Here is a 20,932-nt window from a genome sequence, read left to right as displayed (position 1 = left end):
GTTGTCCATGTTGTTTTTCATTATTGTTATAGTTATTATTGTTGTTGTTATTGATGTCATCATTGTTAGATAGGACTGAGAGAAATGGAGAGAGAAGGGGAAGACAGAGAGGGGGAGAGAAAGATAGACACCTGCAGACCTGCTTCAGAAGCAACCCTCCCTGCAGGTGGGGAGCTGGGGGCTCGAACCTGGATCCTTATGCCATGCTTTGCGCCACCTGTGCTTAACCCGACTCTCAAAAGCATTTATACCAATGTCCTAAAGAAAGAGGAGTAGTTAGCTAGGAGAACAGATGAAAGGAGAATATTCTGGGAAGATGCGCATGACAAATGGTTTGAGCAGGAAAAAAACAGGTGTGCACAAGGAATAAGGCAAAGTCCAAGGAAATTCTGGACTCCTGACCAACAATGGGAGGTCAGTTAGGAGCTGCTCCAGGAGAAGTGACAGTGGCCTGACCGCCCTTCAAAATAGAATGCTTACTCTTTTTAACAAACATTTTATTAGTGCTTTAACGTTGTTTTACAGGATCATCAAATTTTCTTTCCTTTTAAATCTTACTTATTATTGGATAGAGACAGAGAGAATTTGAGAGGAGGAGAGACAGAGAGGAAGAGAGGCAGAGAGACACTTGCAGCCCTGCTTCACCATTTGTGAAGCTTTCCCCCTGTAAGTGGGGACCAGGGGCTTGAACCTGAGTCCTTGTGCGCTGTAACTGTGAGTGCTTGACCAGGTGCAGTACTGCTTGGCCCTCTTCAGAAGTATTTTCATATCTACAATTGGTCCATGCAAGTCACTACGTTCTCCACCAAAGTTCATCCAACCTAACCCCCCACAATCAATTTACTATTCACATTTTACAAGAGACACTCTTTCTTTCTCCTTTCTTCCCTTCCTTCTTTCTTTTCTTTTGCCAGTTTCTTTTTATTTATTTTCTCATTTGTTGCCCTTGTTGTTTCTTTCTTTTATAGTTGTTGTAGTTATTGTTGTTGTTATTGATGTCATCATGGACAGCGAGAAATGGAGAGAGGAGAGGAAAACAGAGAGGGGAGAGAAAGATAGACACCTGCAGACCTGCTTCACCACCTGTAAAGCAACTCCCTTGCAGGTGGGGAACTGGGGGCTCGAACCGGGATCCTTACATGGGTCCTTGCGCTTTGCGCCACCTACGCTTAACTCACTGTGCTACCACCCGACTCCCCTTTTGCCAGTTTCTTTGCTTTAGTCATCTATACTCTGCATGTGAGATATCATACAATAGTTGTCTTCTACCTCTCTACTTATTTCACTTAGCATAACCACCTCCAATTCTGGTAGATGTTTACTTATTAAAACAACTTTGAGTGATCTGGGAGGTGGCAACGTGAATAAAGCACTAGATTCTCAGGCATGAGGTTCTGTGTTCAGTCCTCAGTGTCTCATGTAAAAGTGATGCTCTGGTTCTACCCCCGCCCTCCAACACACACACACACACACACACACACACACACACACACACACACACCCTGCCCCATGAATAAATAAATAAACTTTTGAAAAATCTTTAATAGCCTGAGGTGGTTCAGACTGAGGTCAGGCAGGGGAGGACAAAGTGTGCATCTTACCACCAGGAAGGGGCTGTCTGCATGAGAAGGTAAGACTCAACTACAGGGCCTCAGGAGCTGATCCCAGACAGTGGGCAGGGCTGATTTCACTAGCCCCTCCTGCTCCACCCTCCTGATTATATAAACTAGAGTCAGTCAAGAACCTCTAGCCTGGTGGCAGAATCAGTCATCCCACCCTTGAAAGAGTGCAACTGAATACCTATTCTCCAAGCAGGCACCGGCAGAGAACAGGACCCATCAGTGGACAGAAGTAAGCAAACTTGGGGATACCCTAGGATATGTGAGGAGGGAACCCTAGGAAGTACTTGATTTCCAGCTAATCAGATACCATAGGAAATGAGCTTTATTTTTGTAGCTGGCTCAGGCAGGGTCATCTAAGCAGCATATGTAAGAGACGGAGCCTACTAGGAAAGGAATACAGATGGATGTTTAGATGTGTTGAGAAGAAGAATTGAAGTGTTCCTCAGTTACTAAGAAAAAAGCTTCTGTAGGGGGTCGGGCGGTAATGCAGACATGTGGTGCAAAGCGCCATGACTGGCACAAGGATCCTGGTTCAAGCCCCCGGCTCCCCACCTGCAGGGGAGTTGATTCACAGGTGGTGAAGCAGGTCTGCAGGTGTCTATCTTTCTCTCTCCCTCTCTGTCTTCCCCTCCTCTCTATTTCTCTCTGTCTATCCAACAACGAAAGACATCAACAATAATAATAGTATCCACAACAAGGCTACAACAACAAGGGCAACAAAAGGGGAAAAATGGCCTCCAGGAGCAGTGGATTCATGGTGCAGGCACTGAGCCCCAGCTATGACCCTGGAGCCAAAAAAAAAAAAAAAAAAAGCTTCTGTGAGGAAATGGCATTTCAGTTCTGAGGGCTAGAGAGAGGGCAGAAAGTATGACTGGGGTGCCGGGTGGAGAGCACAAGTTAGCGTGCATGATGACCCAGGTTTAAGTCACGGGTTCTCACCTGCAGTGGAGGAGCTTCACGAGTAGTGGAGCAGGTGTCGCTTGTCTCTCATCTCTCCTCTCTTACTCTCCCTCTTTGCCTCTCTATATCTATTTATCCATTAGATTTCTATCAGTTTCCATTAACAAAAAGGGGGGAAGGCCACCTATTATAGTAGAATTGTGCAGGCACTGACCCCCTAGTGATAACCCAGTAGGCAAAAATAAAAATTTAAAGAAGAAGAAGGAGAAGGAGAAGGAGAAGGAGAAGAAGGAGGAGAAGGAGGAGGAGGAGAAGGAGAAGGAGAAGGAGAAGGAGAAGGAGGAGGAGGAGGAGGAGGAGGAGGAGGAGAAGGAGAAGGGGGGGAGGAAGAGGAGGAGGAGGGGAGGTGTGACCAGGAAAGGGCATGGTTTGGGGAAGACTTGAATTTGGGATTGTGGTGCTTGGGCAAACCAGGAAAAGATCAACAAGTCCCAAGAATGGTGGAGATGAGATCAGGGTAGAATATAGTGGCAGAATGTTTAAACCGTGCTAAGATGTGGCCAGGGAGGTGGTGTAGAGTGCAAGACTTGCAAGCCTGAAGTCCTGAGTTTGATCCTTAAATGTTATCAGAGTGGTGCTCTGGGTTTTATGCTCTCTTTCTCACTGATAAACAAATCCTTCATTTTTTTTAAGTAAACTTTTTTTTCAGATTTATTTTTGGACTCTGGAGTAATTCCAACTGTTTTTTTTTTTTCAATGTGCCAGTGAATGAACTCGAGACCTTGCACACGGCTGATGCCAGCCTGATCCACAATGAGACAGCATGCTCACGTGTGCTTGTAAGGACAAGACTGAAAGCAAGGCTAGACTCAGCTACGACAAGCTTCTCCTGGTCATGAATGTCTGTTGGGCAACTTAGCAGCACATCTTAACACATTCTTTCACTCAACACAAATGTCAGGTGCTGAAGGATCATACATATTATCGTTGTAAGTCTTGCCAATCAAACTAGATAAACGTTTGTATAGCACTTTAAAGCTTCCACAGACACTGTCTGATTCTCCAAGGAGCTTCAAGAATTAAGTACCTGATATTAGTCTTGCTTAAGTAGCAGGAAGGTGGGACTCTCTTGTCAAAGCTTACCTGCTTAAGGGCAAATAAATTAGAACGTTTGAAGGCCCCAGTGCAGGACTGTGAACCAGGTTCTCAAACTTAGAAACTTGTGCTCTCTCTGTTCATTTGGTGGCAAAGCCTTCAAATAGTAACTTCCAAACAATGAATGCAGTTTTGTAACATTTGCGAGACTGAGTAAGAAATTAAATTAATTGGGGGGATGGGTGGGGCCAAGTTCAATTTTAAGCATGTTGAGTTTGAAGTGACTGCAGGATTTTCTAGTGAGGATCCCAGCGGAGACACAAAAGGGTGTGGAGCCAGAAAGGATTACAGTGTGTCTGTATTGACTTTAGACTTTAGTGTCCTCAGAGCATGCTGTCTTGTGGAAAAAATTTTGTGGATTAACCCTGGCAGAGTTTGGCCTATTGTTAACATGGAAATAATTCTATAGTAGGTAGACTTTTGTTGCTGTTTTTATTCCAGAAAATAAATTTAAAACTTGATTGTAATGTAGAACATCTACTTTTTAGGAAATCTATAGAGTAAACAATATGATATGATCAGCTAAAGAACATACATTGCTCCAAAGAAATCTTTTTTCCCAGGGCTGGGAGGTAGTCTACCCAACAGAGTAGGCATTTTGCCATGAGTGAGGACCCAAGTTTGAACCCCTGGTACCACATGGGAGCATCAAGAATGCTACAAGGGGAGCTTTCAAGAACAGTAGACTGGCTTTGTGTTGTCTTCCCTCTTTCTGTCTCTATCTGAATTAAAAATAAGTGGGGAAAAGGAGTAGGCTGGGAGCGGTGAAGACATTCAGGCACAAAATCCGAGGACACTTACAAAGGAAAACTTTTCCCCCACCCTAGCCCCCAAAGGAAAAATGCAATGCCGTATGAAACATTGATTGTATTTTTTTTTTTTTTTTTGTCACCAAGGTTATTGCTGGGGCTCGATGCTGACACTGCGAATCCACTGCTCCTGGCAGCCATTTTGTTCTTCTCCTCCTCCTCCTTCTCCTTCCTCTTCTTCCTCCTACTCCTCTTCTTTTTTCTTTTTAGATAGGACAAAGAGAAACTGAAAGAGGACAAGGAGATAGAGAGAGGGGGAGAAAGATAGGCACCTGCAGATCTGTTTCACTGCTCATGAAGTGGACCCTCTGCATGTGGGGAGCAGGGGCTCGAACTCTGGGTCCTTGTGCTTGGTAAAATGCACTTTCAGCAGGTGTGTCACTTACTGGCCTCCACCTTAACTGTAACTTAATTTAAAAATTAGTTGACCAGTGGGTGGGAAATAGTTCTGCCAGTAGGACACACACTTTACCTGGCACCATAAGGAAGCACCATGGAAGGAACCAGTGGAAGCTCCAAGTATTCAGTGAAGGTGTTGTGGCATCTCTTCTCTCTCCCACTCTATCTGAAATAAAAAGATTAAAGAAGTTGTCCAAGACCCACGGGATTGTGTATGACACCCTGTCACTGTGAAAAGAAAAAAGTTTTCCTAATATTAGCTAGGTCTTAGGTAAGGATGGCAACATATAAGAAGTTGGTGTAGCATGAGGTGGTGATGTGAAAGGAAAAAAAGCTAGAGATGATAAAAAGCTCAACTTTGGGGAGTCGGGCTGTAGTGCAGCGAGCTGAGCACAGGTGGCACAAAGCACAAGGACCGGCATAAGGATCCTGGTTTGAACCCCGGCTCCCCACCTGCAGGGGAGTCGCTTCACAGGCGGTGAAGCAGGTCTGCAGATGTCTATCTCTCTCTCCTCCTCTCTGTCTTCCCCTCCCTCTCTCCATTTCTCTCTGTCCTATCCAACAATGACGACAACAACAATAACTACAACAATAAAACAACAAGGGCAACAAAAGGGAATAAATAAATAAAAGAAAAAAAAAAAGCTCAACTTTGACTAGTGATGTTTAGGTTTTATAACTGAGAACTCACAACTGTAAAACTCCAATTTCCTTTTTTAAATATTTCTTTCTTTTTTTAATTGTTTAATCATCTTTATTTATTTATTGGATAGAGACAGCCAGAAATCAAGAGGGAAGGGTGGGATAGAGAGAAAGAGAGACAGAGAGACACCTGTATCGTTGCTTCGCCACTTGTGAAGCTTTCCCCCTGCAGGTGGGGACCAGGGACTCGAACCTGGGTCCTTGCGCATTGTAACATGTGCACTCAACCAGGTGCACCACCACCCGGCCCCTATTTTTTTCTTTTTTATAAATCTTTTTATTTGTTTATTATTGAATAAAGACAGAGAAATTGAGAGAGGATGGGGAGATAGAGAAGGGGAGAAGCAGAGACACCTGTAGATCTGCTTCACCACTGGTGAATCTTTCTCCCTGCAGGTGGGGACCAGAGGCTTGAACCTTTTCTCTATTACAGCGATTGCTTTATCAAGAGGGCAAGGCCTGTGCCCGTTTCAGAAAGTCCCTAGCTTTCCTCGATCTTCCTCTCTGTTGACACTGTGTCTCAGGCCTGGAAAGCCTTTCTCACACCACAACTCTCTAAAACCCCCTTCATTCCCACTTTCCTGAGCAACTCACTAGAACATCTCTGTGGTTTTGAGTCTACTATCCAAGATAGTTTTCTTTGTAAGGGATGTTTTTGTGTTTTATTTCTGTCAGTAGGCTTAACACACTAGATACAATCAAAGTGGTGCAAAAATAGGACACTCTGTCTTAGTGATGCCCTTAGGACTAATCAAATGGGCTTCCTCTGGTTCACCTAGATAATAACATTGTGAACATGACACATGTTGCATTGAAAAATAGACAAATCGGGGTCGGCTGGTGGCGCACCTGGTTAAGTGCACACACTACAATGTACAAGGACATGGGTTCAAGCCCCTGGTCCTCACCTGCAGGGGGAAAGCTTCACCAGTGGTGAAGCAAGTCTACAAGTGTCTCTTTGTCTCTCTCTTTCTATATCTCCCTCCCCTCTCAATTTCTGGCTGTCTCTACCCAATAAATAAAAATAATGATAATAATAAAAATTAAAAAAATACATAATGACTTTTCCAATAACTATATATATGATTTAGACAAATAAGTACATAAAATCAATTTTATGCAAATACTTTTTTTTGCAAGATAAAATCATTGCATAGCTAAAGGTACATTTTCAGATAGAATGGCAAATTGTTTTACATGGAAATCCTTATTTTAGATGAGCCCTACCTTCAAGATACAGTGTGATTACAACATTGGGGAAAAGAATTTGTGCTGGGCAGCGGTAGACAGCATAATGGTTATACAAACAAATTCTCATGTCTGAGGCTCCAAAGTCCCAGGTTCAATCCCTGGTACCACCATAAGCCAGAGCTGGGCAGTGCTCTAGTCAAAGAATCTGTACTTAGACATAAGAACAGAAATTTATCAAGATGACTATTTTCTGCCCCACCATTAAAGAGTATATTCAACCTGCCTGAAATGTGAATTAGGACTTTTATTACACATTTAAAAAATTCTATTCAAAAGAACATATATTTCTGCTATAAGAGGTTTGCATCAGTAAGCAAAATGTTATTTTTTCTGAGCCAAAGTAATTTTGATAAAATATAGTCCCCAGATATTCAGTAAACACTTCTTAATGGCTGAATTCAGTGCATTTGACTGAGGGCCAGCTCCTAAATACACTCAACACATTAAAAAAGGCAGAGGATATGACAGCTTTGATTTACAAGAAGTGCTTGGGAATTTACGATGAATCACAGAGATTAATCCAGGGAATTAGACACCTCTTACATACCTTTGAGAATGATTAGTAAATGTACAAATAGCTTCATGTTTTCTCTGTGGCACTGTTCTTTTACCAAATAAGTTTTGAGTTTTACCAAGTAAATATGTGTCGGCTGAAGACATCTGCTACTCTCTTTTAACTGAGAATCTAGTAAGACACACTTGTGGAGATCTCCATGACTGGAGACCTCTGGCTCTTCTCACTTTCTCTTAAAAGTATTTTTTTTCCTTCCTGATTAAGAACACCTTACTCTCCCATTGTGGAATTTTGGTCTAACCCAGAAGTATAAATAAGAAAGTCAGAATCATTTCTTTTTATTTGTATGTTCTCCTTTTTTTTTTTTTTAATCCCCTACTCTTTCAGTTTCTCTCTGTCCTATCAAATAAAAGAAGGGAAGAAAAAATAAAGAAAGAATACACAGAACCACAACTTTGTGGTGCCAACATCCTAGAACTCATCTACTTGGTAATCCTACATGGCTGAGTTAACTTTCATTTTCTGAAAACAGGTGGAGCATCAGGGGGTCATGGTGCTTGTGATATTTTACTTTGATATTTTCTTCTTCGCAATTCTTTTTTTTTTTATTTATTTAAGAAAGGATTAATTAACAAAACCATAGGGTAGGAGGGGTACAACTCCACACAATTCCCACCGCCCAATCTCCATATCCCACCCCCTCCCCCGATAGCTTTCCCATTCTCTATCCCTCTGGAAGCATGGACCCAGGGTCATTGAGGGTTGCAGAAGGTAGAAGGTCTGGCTTCTGTAATTGCTTCCTCGCTGAACATGGGCGTTGACTGGTCGGTCCATACTCCCAGTCTGCCTCTCTCTTTCCCTAGTAGGATGGGTCTCTGGGGAAGCTGAGCTCCAGGACACATTGGTGGTGTCTTCAATCCAGGGAAGTCTGGCGGGCATCCTGATGACACCTGGAACCTGGTGACTGAAAAGAGAGTTAACATACAAAGCCAAACAAATTGTTGAGCAATCATGGACCCAAAGCTTGGAAAAGTGGAGAGGAAGTATTAGGGAGGTACTCACTGCAAACTCTAGTATACTTCTGCTTTCTTACTTTGGTGCCATACTCCAAACTCAGTCAATTTCTGCTTTGCGTTTCTACTTCTTTTTTTTTTTTTTTACATGCATAACATTCCCCAGATTCCCATTTAGCAATACAACCCCCCACTATTTCATTCATCATTTTTCATGGACCTGTATTCTCCCCACCCACCCACCCACCCCAGAGTCTTTTACTTTGGTGTAATACTCCAATTCCATTTCAGGTTCGACTTGTGTTTTCTTTTCTAATCTTGTTTTTCAACTTCGGCCTGAGAGTGAGATCATCCCATATTCATCCTTCTGTTTCTGACTTATTTCACTCAACATGATTTTTTCAAGGTCCATCCAAGATCGGCTGAAAACGGTGAAGTCACCATTTTTTACAGCTGAGTAGTATTCCATTGTGTATATATACCACAACTTGCTCAGCCACTCATCTGCTGTTGGACACCTGGGTTGCTTCCAGGTTTTGGCTATTACAAATTGTGCTGATAAGAACATATGTGTACACAGATCTTTTTGGATGGATGTGTTGGGTTCCTTAGGATATATCCCCAGGAGGGGAATTGCAGGGTCATAGGGTAGGTCCATTTCTAGCCTTCTGAGAGTTCTCCAGACTGTTCTCCACAGAGGTTGGACCAATTGACATTCCCACCAGCAGTGCAGGAGGGTTCCTTTGACCCCACATCCTCTCCAGCATTTGCTGCTGTTACCTTTTCTGATGTGTGACATTCTCACAGGAGTGAAGTGATATCTCATTGTTGTCTTGATTTGCATTTCTCTGACAATCAGAGACTTGGAGCATTTTTTCATGTGTTTCTCGGCCTTTTGGATCTCTTCTGTGGTGAATATTCTGTCCAATTCCTCCCCCCATTTTTGGATGGGGTTATTTGTTGTCTTGTTGTTGAGTCTGGTAAGCTCTTTATCTATGTTGGTTATTAAACTCTTATCTGATGTATGGCATGTAAAAAAGGAATCTTTGTGTATCAATAACATGTTTACCCCATTGAGATAGGATGTCCCCACCTCCACACTAGTTAATATGTATATCATAGACATTTCCCCTTGCCATCAGAAATGTATCAAAAAAATAATTTTCTCTTGGTGCCAGGGATTGAACCCATGGCCTCATACATGTGAAACATCTGCCCTACCACTGAGCTACATCCTTGGCCATCAACTTCACTTTGAAAAAAATTAATTAACTTTTACCAGAGCACTGTCAACTCTGGCTTTTGATGGTGTGATGAATTGAAGCTGGGACTTTGGAGCCTCAGGCATGAGAGTCTCTTTGCATAACCATTGTGCTATTTACCCCTGCCCTATCAACTTCATTTTTAATCAGCAGTATAACAATCCACCATTTCCATGTACTTCATTTTTCATCAGAGGCAAAGTTCTCTGGGTTATAATGGGCAGTTCAAATCCATTTTTTGGCTATCCAAATGTCTCCTTCCGGAGGACAGCCCTATCCTTACTCATCTCCATCTCAACACTGACTGCAGGCCATGCATGACACAAGGCTGAGCTAACTTTGTGTGGGTCAGGTCCCAAGCCTTGAAATGGTAAAGACAGAAAGGGATAGAACCAAACCAAATGTATGCCTTCCTAGATCACATGAGTCTTCATGGCTTAAGAAGAAGGCTACAGAAACAAACCCCTTAGCAATTTTGAAAAAGGCTTTAGACAGAAGCTCTTTTCCTTAAGATGCACCCGGAACAACGGGAAACAGGAGGAGGAGGAGGAGGAGGAGGAAGTGGCAGCCCCACCCAGCTCAGGATGGAAGGAAGGTTCAAGTAGGATAATTGTCAATGCTCAGGGAGGCAACTAGGTCTTGGATCTTAATACTTGTTAGTTGAAGGGACTTGACTAGTAGAAGAAGGAAGGATATGGAACAGGGTGAGTACTGGGAATCTAAGTTTTCTGAGATGCTAAGTCAAGAGAGGAGACACATTTGGAGAGGGCAGGGGATGAACATGAGAGACAGTGGAGCCTGGGTCCGTGTTGATAGTTCATTCTGTTTTCTGGATCTTTCCATTTCCTCACCTTCATGTGGACCTTGAGTCACAAATCATACAGCCATTCTTTTTTTTTTTTTTTTTTTGCCTCCAGGGTTATTGCTGGGGCTTGGTGCCTGCACCATGAATCCACTGCTTCTGGAGCCTTTTTTTTTTTTTTTTTCCTTTCTTGTAGCCCTTGTTGTTTATCATTGTTGTGGTTATTATTGTTGTTATTGATGTTGTTGTTGGATAGGACAGAGAGAAATCAAGAGAGGAGGGGAAAACAGAGGGGAGAGAAAGATAGACACTTGCAGACATGCTTCACCGCTTGTGAAGCATCCCTCCCTCCCCTACAGGTGGGGAGCCGGGGGCTTGAACTGGGATCTTTAAGCTGGTCCCTGTGCTTCCTGCCATGTGCACTTAACCTTCTGTGCTACCACCTGACCCCTAGCCATTCATTTTCTGACAGGTGGTTCCCACTTACTCCTGAAAGTGTGGACGATCATTTCCATAGTATCCTGAGACTAGAATAGCCTTGAAAAGTCTGAGGGGGCTTACAAGGCTCTGGGTGTTTACTTCCTTTGGGCTTTTGGGAGTTTTTGTTTATGTCTTGGAGATGTGAGAGAACCAGCTTTCAGATTCTAGACTTTTCTTCTGGTTCTCAGCTCCTCTCTAAGTTGCCTCACTCTCAAACCTTCCTTGTGGTGTGTTCATGACCTCTGCTGTCCTGTTCCTGGGAGTGAGGGCACGCCAAGAAATTAGGACTGTTGACAGGTTCATAAGGCCTGCCAGAGAGGGAATTAAACATGAATGACTTACTGATTTATATGAAAGAGAATAAAAGAGGAGGGAAAGAGAGAGGACCAAAGCACTGTTCAGCTCTGGATATGGCAGTGTTGAGGACTGAACTTAAAGCCTCTGGGGCCTCAGGCATGAAAACTGGTATTCTAGCATGCTGAATTATCTTCTTGGACAGGATTATGCTTTTTTTTTTAAAAAAATAATTTATTGTGTTCTAAGTGATATGTCCTAGAAACATTAGACATGTACATGGCATTTTAAGACAATTCATAATTTAATAGGCTTGCTCATGTGCTAAAATTGGGGGCATTTTTGTCTTGGATTCTAGGGTATTTCCCTTTAAACTATCACCATCTAAAATGATGTATTTTAAAAAACAATATGTTTAACTAAACAAGTACTAAATAAAAAATATAAGCTTGTTGTAAGAAGTAAAACTTTTATATACTAAGGTGAAAAAAGGGCCTAGTTCCCCTCTCTCTATATATATATTCTCAATCCTGCTTCTTTTTTTAAAGGTTTTTAATTATCTTTATTGGATAGAGACAGCCAGAAATTGAGAGGGTAGGGGAGATAGAGAGGGAGCGAGAAAGAGAGACACCTGCAGCACTGCTTCACCACTTGCAAAGCTTTCCCCCTGCAGGTGGGGACCAGGGGCTCAAACCTGGGTCCCTGAGCACTGTAACATGTGCACTCAACCAGGTGCACCACCACCCGGCCCCACCTGCTTCTTTTTTTAAGGAGAAATTGTTGACAATTTGGTTAACTGCTTCCAAATAATTCTAGATTACATAAACCTGCTTTTACAAAAGGGGAGTATATAATAAATATTATCTGATAGTTTGCTACTTTAAAAAAATGTAAGTCTCTGTCTTGGAAGTCTTTGCATGCCAGTGTGTATTGGTCTATCAAAACGGTGCAGTGAGGGTTGGTGATATAACTCACCAAGTAGAGTCTATGCCAGGTCTGAGCTCTGGAACCACAATGGAGTGCCACGGTACCAGGGCGAGCTGTGGTGCTGAGGTATCATTTCCTCACTCTCTGGCTCTCTGACTATCTGGATGGGGGAAAAAGTGAACCCAGGGGCAGTGAAATTATGTGCCTGGGACCCAGTTCTGAAAACAAAATTATAGAATCCACTCTAAACTTTTGCTTCTAAACACATACTGTAATGATGAGCATCCTCATTAATATAACTTCATATACTTGTAATTATTTTTATATGAAAGGTTTTTTTTTAAATTTATATGGATAGAAATAAAGAGAAGGGAGTCGGGCAGTAGCGTAGCAGGTTAAGCGCAGGTGGCACAAAGCACAAAGACCGGTGTAAAGATCCTGGTTTGAACCCCCTGGCTCCCCACCTGCAGGGGAGTCGCTTCACAAGTGGTGAAGCAGGTCTGCAGGTGTCCGTCTTTATCTCCCCCTCCTCTCTCCATTTCTCTCTGTCCTATCCAACAATGATGACATCAGTAACAACAACAATAACTACAACAATAAAGCAACAAGGGCAACAAAAAGGAATAAATAAATAAATAAATATTAAGAAATAAATAAAGGGAGTTGGGCAGTAGCACAGTGGGTTAAGCGCACATGGCGCAAAGCGCAAGGGCCTGCATAAGGATCCCGGTTCGAGCCCCCGACTCCCCACCTGCAGGGGAGTTGCCTCACAGGCGGTCTGCAGGTGTCTATCTTTCTCTCCTCCTCTCTGTCTTTCTCTCCTCTCTCCATTTCTCTCTGTCCTATCCAACAACAACGACATCAATACTAATAACTAAACAACAAAAAGGGAATAAATAAATATTAAAAAATAAATAAATAAAGAGAAGCCAAGTTGGAAGGGGGAGATAGAGGAGAGAGAAAGAGAGGCACCTACAGCCCTGTTTCATTGCTGGTGAAGCTTGCAGGTGAGGACCGGGGACTTGAATCTGGGTTCCTGCACATGGTTTCATGTGCACTCGACTGGGTCCCTATATGAAAGATTTCCAAAAAGAAAGACTTTTGTTTCTAAGACAATATCCACTTTAAGATCTGACAGATAATGTAGGTGAGGAAAGACTTAACTTTTGTTTTCCTCTACTAGTCAGGTTCATTGTCTGAGGGAAAATTAGACTGAAAAGTGATAAACACTTTAACAAGAGAAAAACAGACCATTTATCACCACGTGCACCACATAGACAGTGCTGAGTAACTCAGTGAGGTGGTTAGAACTTGGGCTTGGGTAGTAGTTTAACAAAAGAAAACATAGTTTTAGAGAGGCAACAAGGAAAAGGACATGGAGTTTCTAGGGCACAGACTTAAGGAAGAAATATACAGGAGGACTAGTGGAAACTAAGGGGTAATTAATAGCTTGTTAGATATTGATATATTCTCTGGTGGTCTCTCCGGGCTGGTGAAGTCTAAAACTGTGATTAACTTCTGTCTCCCCTAGTAGAGATGGCAGGGAGAACACCTTTGAAAAACTGTTCTGCTGATAGGCAAATAGGGTGAGAACAGAGGGCTTTTATTGTATTCACTTCTCCTCAGTTGCCATTAGCTCGATGTAATCCATATGGCAAAGTGACGGATTTGGGGAATGGCAAATTCTGCTGTCTTTTACTATCAATCAGTGTTCACTGCGTTTCTCCCTATATGAAACAAAGGCAGTATATTTCCATACAACCTCATAAAATCGCTTGTAACTATTCTTTGACCTGACCTTTTTTTTTTTTTTTAAATCTCATCCACTGGAATTTTGTTTATGCCCCATCCCACTGCTCCTGGCAGTTTTAGATAAAGACAGGGAGAGGTAGAAAGGTAAAACACATGGTGGGGGGGGGGGCAGGTGGTGGCACACCTGGTTAAGGGCACATATCACCATGTGCAAGGACCCAGGTTTGAGCCTCTGCTCCCCACCTGTAGGGGGAACGCTTCATGAGTGGTGAAGTAAATTTGTAGGTGTCTCTCTCTACTCCTCTCCCCTCCCCTTTCCCCTCTCAATTTTTCCCCTCCCCTCCCCTCTCAATTTCTCTCTGTCCTGTCAAATAAAAATAGAAAGAAAAAAAAAAAAGAACAGAAAAGAAATGGAAAGGTAACATACTCCACTTTCATGGAACTCTCATGTGGTGCCGGGAGCTTGAAGCTAGGTCCTCACACACAGGCAAGGTTTTACTGGGTTTTCTCCTGGCCCTTTCATCTTTGAATGGAACGAAGACAGGATTTCATTATTGTTTCAATCCACATTTCTCTGTTTATAGCAAGATTTCTTCATACTGATAACCACTTTAATAGATCATGAACATGAATCCTTTGTTACATTTACTACAGAAGACCTAATGATTTAAACCTGCAGAGCCAGCCTGGCAACACTTTCCTTCTGCCAGCAGCTATTGGAATTGATGAGTAATGGATACAGACAATCCCACAATGTAGTTGATCATGTAAACACCATCAATGAAAATATTGTTTCAAAGAAACAACACAAAAGTACAAGATTAACTGACAAGGAAGTGGTTCTGATCTGGAAAATTGCAGAGCTGGGAGAAAGTGTTGCATTTTCATCCTGAACCGAGCAGGATCTTCACTTGGAAAAACCAAACCCAGCACCTCCGTTCCAGCAGCCCAAGTCAGAGATTATGTGCGAGGGCCTGTAGTCAAACTGTTTCAATGACAGTGTTGCTACTTGCTAGGAAGTTAGCATTGAGCCACTAAGCAGTTAACCTCACTGATCATATCTTACTGGGGGCTAGAGGACAAATGCTTTGTCAATGGGAGATTCTGGGTTTGATCCTTGGCATCAGATGTGACTACAATGCTGTTCTGGTGTCTCTTTCTTCATTAAATAGACAAATCTCTTTTAAATTTTGTTTGGTAGTATAGAAGGAAATAATACACAAGGCCATGACGCCTGGAGCTTAAGAACACTCAGTAAATACTAGCTAGAAAGGAAACTAACATTATAGGAGCTGACAGAGACATCTCCACAGTGCGAAATGCTTGGGAAGGATTTCAGGGAGATGACACTGTATTTGCTTAAAGAAATGGGAGGGCAGGTGAGGTCCAGGGATATAGTTGGGCCTGGTCTGTTGGGAGGTCCCGACATCAGTGAAGTCTGGTTTGTTTGTGGGTACTGAGAGGTAAGTGACATGATGGGACCACATGGTGGAGGGAATTGCATGCTTTACTCAAGAATTTGGATCTGAACCTCTAAGTAATAATGCATTTTTAATTCTTAAAATCAACTTAAAGTCTTAGACACAGAAATTCTCTGCAGTATCCTGACCGCATAGGAGTTTTTTATGCTCTCACACAGATGTGTGCCCTTTCATACAATGGCAAATGTTTTATTTTTGTGAAGTAGAGCAAGCAAAGCACGGCTCCACTATCCATGGACTTCTGACTCGTCTGTCACTCTCAGGTGGTAGTCAGGGTTAAATGCAGGGCCTCTCATATACAGTCAATGCTCTAACTACAGTATCACCTCCTCCTCTCTTATGTTTTTTTTTTGTTTTGTTTTGTTTTTTGCCTCCAGGAGCTCGGTGCCTGCACTATGAATCCACTGCCACTATGGCAGCTTTTTCCTTTTTTTTTTTTTTTTGATAGGACAGGGAAGGGGAGGATAGGAAGAAAGAAAGACATCTGCAGACCTGCTTCGCAGCTTGTGAAATGACCCCACCCCCTGCAGGTGGGGAGCCAGGGACTCCAACGGAGATCCTTGGGTGGGTCCTTGCACTTTGTACTATGTGCTCTTAATCCGGTGCGCCACCGCCCAGCCCCCTCTTCTATGTGTTTTGTTTTGTTTTTTAAAAAGAAAGGAATAAGAAAGAGTGAAGTATTGTGGTCTTGGAGATGGCAGTGGATAAAAAATTGGACTCTCAAAGCATGAGATCCTGAGTTCGATCCCCGGCAGCACATGTACCAGAGTGATGGCTGGTTCTTTCTCTCTCTGCCTATTTTCCTCAGTAATAAATAAAACCTTTTATAAAAAAGCTATAAAGTCTTAAAAAAAAAAAGAGTTGGGAGTCGGGCGGTAGCGCACGTGGCGCAAGAACCGGCATAAGGATCTCGGTTCCAGCTCCGGGCTCCCCACCTGCAGGGGCAGCTTTGCAGCTGGTGAAGCAGGTCTGCAGGTGTCTGTGTTTCTCTCCCCGTCTCTGTCTTCCCCTCCTCTCTCCATTTCTCTCTGTCCTATCCAACAACGACGATATCAACAATAATAATAACTACAACAACAATAAAAACAACAAGGGCAACAAAAAAGAATTAAATAAATATATAAATATATTTTTTAAAAAAGCAACTACTTAAAAAGAGTTAAGTATATATCAGTGCAACAGTCTGACAACCATAATGCAGAAGGAAGTAGAAAAAGAAAAGACAGTTGGCAGAGAAACTGAAGTAGACACAAGGGCAAAGACAGCAGAAGGGAAGGCCAGGGCCCACTGGATACTTGGGGACAGGTGCCAAATCTAACTGCTGTCTGTGCCTGGCGTAACTTACCCTCTGCCATCTGCATCCATCCGGGGCTTTCCGGCTCCTCACCAGTTGCCCAAGTGTTGACAATGGACTTTTTTTTTTTTTACTCTCCAGTCTTTCTTTATGCTACCTGGGGTCTAGACATTATTTCCACAAGTGTTTCTTAGCTCAACGCGAGGACTAGCAGGCGCTGGCCTACACAGGTGGTTCTTCCTTTCTCATCAACACTTCCAGGTTATCTTTAGCCTTTTGCTCAGATTGTTGTGACAGTGCTCTCTGCCCTTCCCGCCTCAGCTTTTTTCCTCCTGTCTGAGCTACATACCACAGCCGGATTAGCCCTGAAGTGAAGCTTTGATCAAGCCACTCCTGCTGAAAAAACTGCCTTTAATCAATATAACTCTTCTCCCTATACAAAGGAATGCATGTTCAAAGGAAAAGCTTGGAAAAACACCAAAAAAATTCATAGGGGAAAAAAATATCCCATAATCTAACCACCTAATTTGTAACACACTGTTTTTTAAGCCTTCTGTTATGTCACACACACGCAAAAAACAAAACAAAACAAAAAAAAAACTCATGAATTATTTCCCCATATCATTTGTGCTGTTTGTTGGCTATATCAAGATGAGAGGAAGAAAGATAATGTTTCTAACTCTTATTTTAGAATTTTTGGATTGCAATACATGTTCTTCTTGTTACTTTTTTTTTATGCACACAATAATTCTCTTGGGAAAATTCCTAGAGAAGAAATTTATAGATTAACAAGTACTGTTTTTAGACTTTATTTTATTTTATAGTAAAATTTGTAAGAATGTAAATTATTTCAGACATGTAAAAATTCTCCCGACAGTGCCTGGTGTGTAGGAAGTATTCAGTGACTAGTATTTATAATTCTTAGCAATTAGGAGCCCTATTTGATTCTAGACATGAGGAACCCAGTGGTGAGAAGATGGACAAGAACTCTGCTTCTATGGAACTGACTCTAGACCCTCCTAAGTGTTCTGTGGACAGTAAAGAGGGTGCTATGATGGATGATAAGTGATTGTAGGGTGGGAGGTGGGGCTTATATTCAGTGGTTATCTGTCTACCAAGAAGGACCCACAAGAAAGATGGCACCAACCACCAACCACCAACCACCAACCTCCAACTTTGACCTCTCACAGCAGAACTCACTATAGACAGACAACTGTCTGAATGTCTCCTTTTAGTGTTTCTGTTTGTTTGTTTGTTTCTTAACCAGAACACTGCTCAGTTCTGGCTTATGGTGGTGCTGGGGATTGAACCTGGGACCTTGGAGCCTTAGACTTAAGAATCTCTTTGCATAACCATTATGCTATCTACCCCTGCCTTTTTTTTAAAAGGGTAATAATACACAGAGGTATATTTTGATCCTTTATAGATCCTTGTCTTTCTACTAGCCAAGCTCTGGGAATCAGGTGGCAGAGCCCCACCTCACTTCTTACTCAAGTTATTAATGCCAGTGGGATGGCAACCTTGTGGGTGCTGACATGTTTTTACTAATTGGTTTGGTTTGATTTCCTGCTTTGCTAAACTTCTTCCTGATGCTCTGGGTTGGTTTTTTTTTTTTTTTTTTTTCCTGCTCCCTGGATGGCCCTCCCTTTTCTTTTCTGTACTCGTTTCTCTGACATGAAAAAGCACCTCAGTGAGCCAAATGCATGATTACATGACATGGAATGAAAAAAGAAAACCAGAATTTCCACAGGGGGATGAGCTTCCTCCATGCTCTGCAGTCTTGGATCTGAGATGACAGTATCATCTTTCTTCCTCCTTTTGCACTTTTGTCCCCAAACCTAGTGATGGCCTAGATAAAGGGGAGAGTATGGTGGCTGCCCTTAGGAGCTAAGCCTTGAGCAGTAAAAAAAAAAAAAGGCGTCCATTCCTGGTCCTATAGCACTAGGAAATAAAGCCAAGACTCTGTGCATGAGGGATGTTGCTGAATAGTCTTACTGGCCCAGTTTTTTTTTTTAAATAAAGTTTTTAAAGAGGAGGAGGAGGAGGAGGAAGAGGAGGAGGAAGAGAGAGAGAGAGAGAGATATTACAGCACTGCTCCACCATCTGTGGAAGTCCCCTGGAGCTGTCCATGATGCCAAGGCCTCATACACTGTAATGTATATGTTCAATCTGGTGAGCTATCTTCTTTTTTTTTTTTTTTTTTATTTTCCCTTTTGTTGCCCCTGTTGTTGTAATTATTATTGTTGTTGCCGTTTTTAGATAGGACAGAGAGAAATGGAGAGAGGAGGTGAAGACAGAAGGGGGAGAGAAAGACACCTGCAGACCTGCTTCATCGCTTGTGAAGCGACTCCCCTGTAGGTGGGAAGCCGGGGACTCCAACCGGATCCTTTCGCTGGTCCTTGCGCTTTGCGCCACGTGCGCTTAACCTGCTGCACTACTGCCGGACTCCCTGGTGAGCTATCTTCTGGCTCTTCACTGCTTCTTTAAAAAAAAAAAAATTGATGAGAGAAAGTTCTGGCTTCTCATTTCTGGCTTATAGTGCCAGGGAGTGAACCTGGGACTCCCTGAATCTCAGGCATGAAATTCAGATGCACAATCACTGTGCTATCTCCAGCTCTGACTTTCCTCAGTAGTTGATATTTAGAGTGAAATAGTTATTAAAAGATAAAGTGTGTAAAGACTTTCCCTGAAGGCTCAGTAGGTCTTGGTATAAAAATATCAGGTCTAGGGAGTTGGGTGGTAACACAGTGGGTTAAGTGCAGGTGGCGCAAAGGCAAGGACCGACTTAAGGATCTGGGTTTGAATCCCGGGCTCCCCACTTGCAGGGGAGTCACTTGACAAGATGTAAAGCAGGTCTGTAGGTGTCTGTCTTTCTCTCCCCCTCTCTGTCTTCCCCTCCTCTCTCTACTTCTCTCTGTCCTATCCAACAATGACATCAGTAACAACAACAATAAAAAAGGGCAACAAAAGGGAATAAATAAATAAAAATATATTTTTTTAAAAAGCAGGTCTAGGAACCAGAAAAGACCTAGAATTGCCAAAACAGTCTTGAGAAAAAAGAACAGAACTGGAGGCATCACACTCCCAGATTTCAAATTGTATTATAGGGCCATTGTCATCAAAACTGCTTGGTACTGGAACATGAATAGACACACTGACCAGTGGAATAGAATTGAGAGCCCAGAAGTGAGTCCCCACACCTATGGACATCTAATCTTTGACAAAGGTGCCCAGACTATTCAATGGGGAAAGCAGAGTCTCTTCAACAAATGGTGTTGGAAACAATGGGTTGAAACATGCAGAAGAATGAAACTGAATCACTGTATTTCACCAAATACAAAAGTAAATTCCAAGTGGATCAAGGACTTGGATGTTAGACCACAAACTATCAGATACTTAGAGGAAAATATTGGCAGAACTCTTTTCCGCATACATTTTAAAGACATCTTCAATGAAACGAATCCAATTACAAAGAAGACTAAGGCAAGCATAAACCTATGGGACTACATAAAATTAAAAAGCTTCTGCACAGCAAAAGAAACCACTACCCAAATCAAGAGACCCCTCACAGAACGGGAAAAGATCTTTACATGCCATACATCAGACAAGAGTTTAATAACCAACATATATAAAGAGCTTGCAAACTCAACAACAAGACAACAAATAACCCCATCCAAAAATGGGGGGAGGTCTTGGACAGAATATTCACCACAGAAGAGATCCAAAAGACAGAGAAACACATGAAAAAATGCTCCAAGTCTTTGATTATCAGAGAAATGCAAATAAAGACAACAATGAGATACCACTTCACTCCTGTGAGAATGTCATACATCAGAAAAGGTAACAACAGCAAATGCAGGAGAAGTTGTGGGGTCAAAGGAACCCTCCTACACTGGTGGTGGGAATGTAAATTGGTCCGACCCCTGTGGAGAACAGTCTGGAGAACTCTCAGAAGGCTAGAAATGGACCTACCCTATGACCCTGCAATTCCTCTCCTGGGGATATATCCTTAGGAACCCAACACATCCATCCAAAAAGATCTGTGTACACATATGTTCTTATCAGCACAATTTGTAATAGCCAAAACCTGGAAGCAACCCAGGTGTCCAACAATAGATGAGTGGCTGAGCAAGTTGTGGTATATACACACAATGGAATACTACTCAGCTATAAAAAATGGTGACTTCACCATTTCCAGCTGATCTTGGATGGACCTTGAAAAATTCATGTTAAGTGGAATAAGTCAGAAACAGAAGGATGAATATGGGATGATCT

At 42.4% G+C, this 20,932-nt stretch overlaps 1 protein-coding gene across 1 annotated transcript in view; it reads left to right on the top strand.

Annotated features, from left to right (window-relative positions):
• The first annotated feature begins 1,777 nt into the window (after window positions 1-1,777).
• TGM7 (transglutaminase 7) overlaps window positions 1,778-20,932 on the top strand; it is a 49,998-nt gene continuing 30,843 nt past the window's right edge. Inside the window, exon 1 of the mRNA XM_060174498.1 lies at window positions 1,778-1,851. Within this exon, the coding sequence (XP_060030481.1) occupies window position 1,851 (1 nt within the window). The 5' untranslated portion in view covers window positions 1,778-1,850. The remainder of the gene's footprint in view (window positions 1,852-20,932) is intronic.

This window comes from Erinaceus europaeus, chromosome 16 (assembly GCF_950295315.1).
Source record: "Erinaceus europaeus chromosome 16, mEriEur2.1, whole genome shotgun sequence".
NCBI classification, from domain to species: Eukaryota; Metazoa; Chordata; class Mammalia; order Eulipotyphla; family Erinaceidae; genus Erinaceus; species Erinaceus europaeus.
This window is presented reverse-complemented; position numbering and strand designations above follow the sequence as displayed.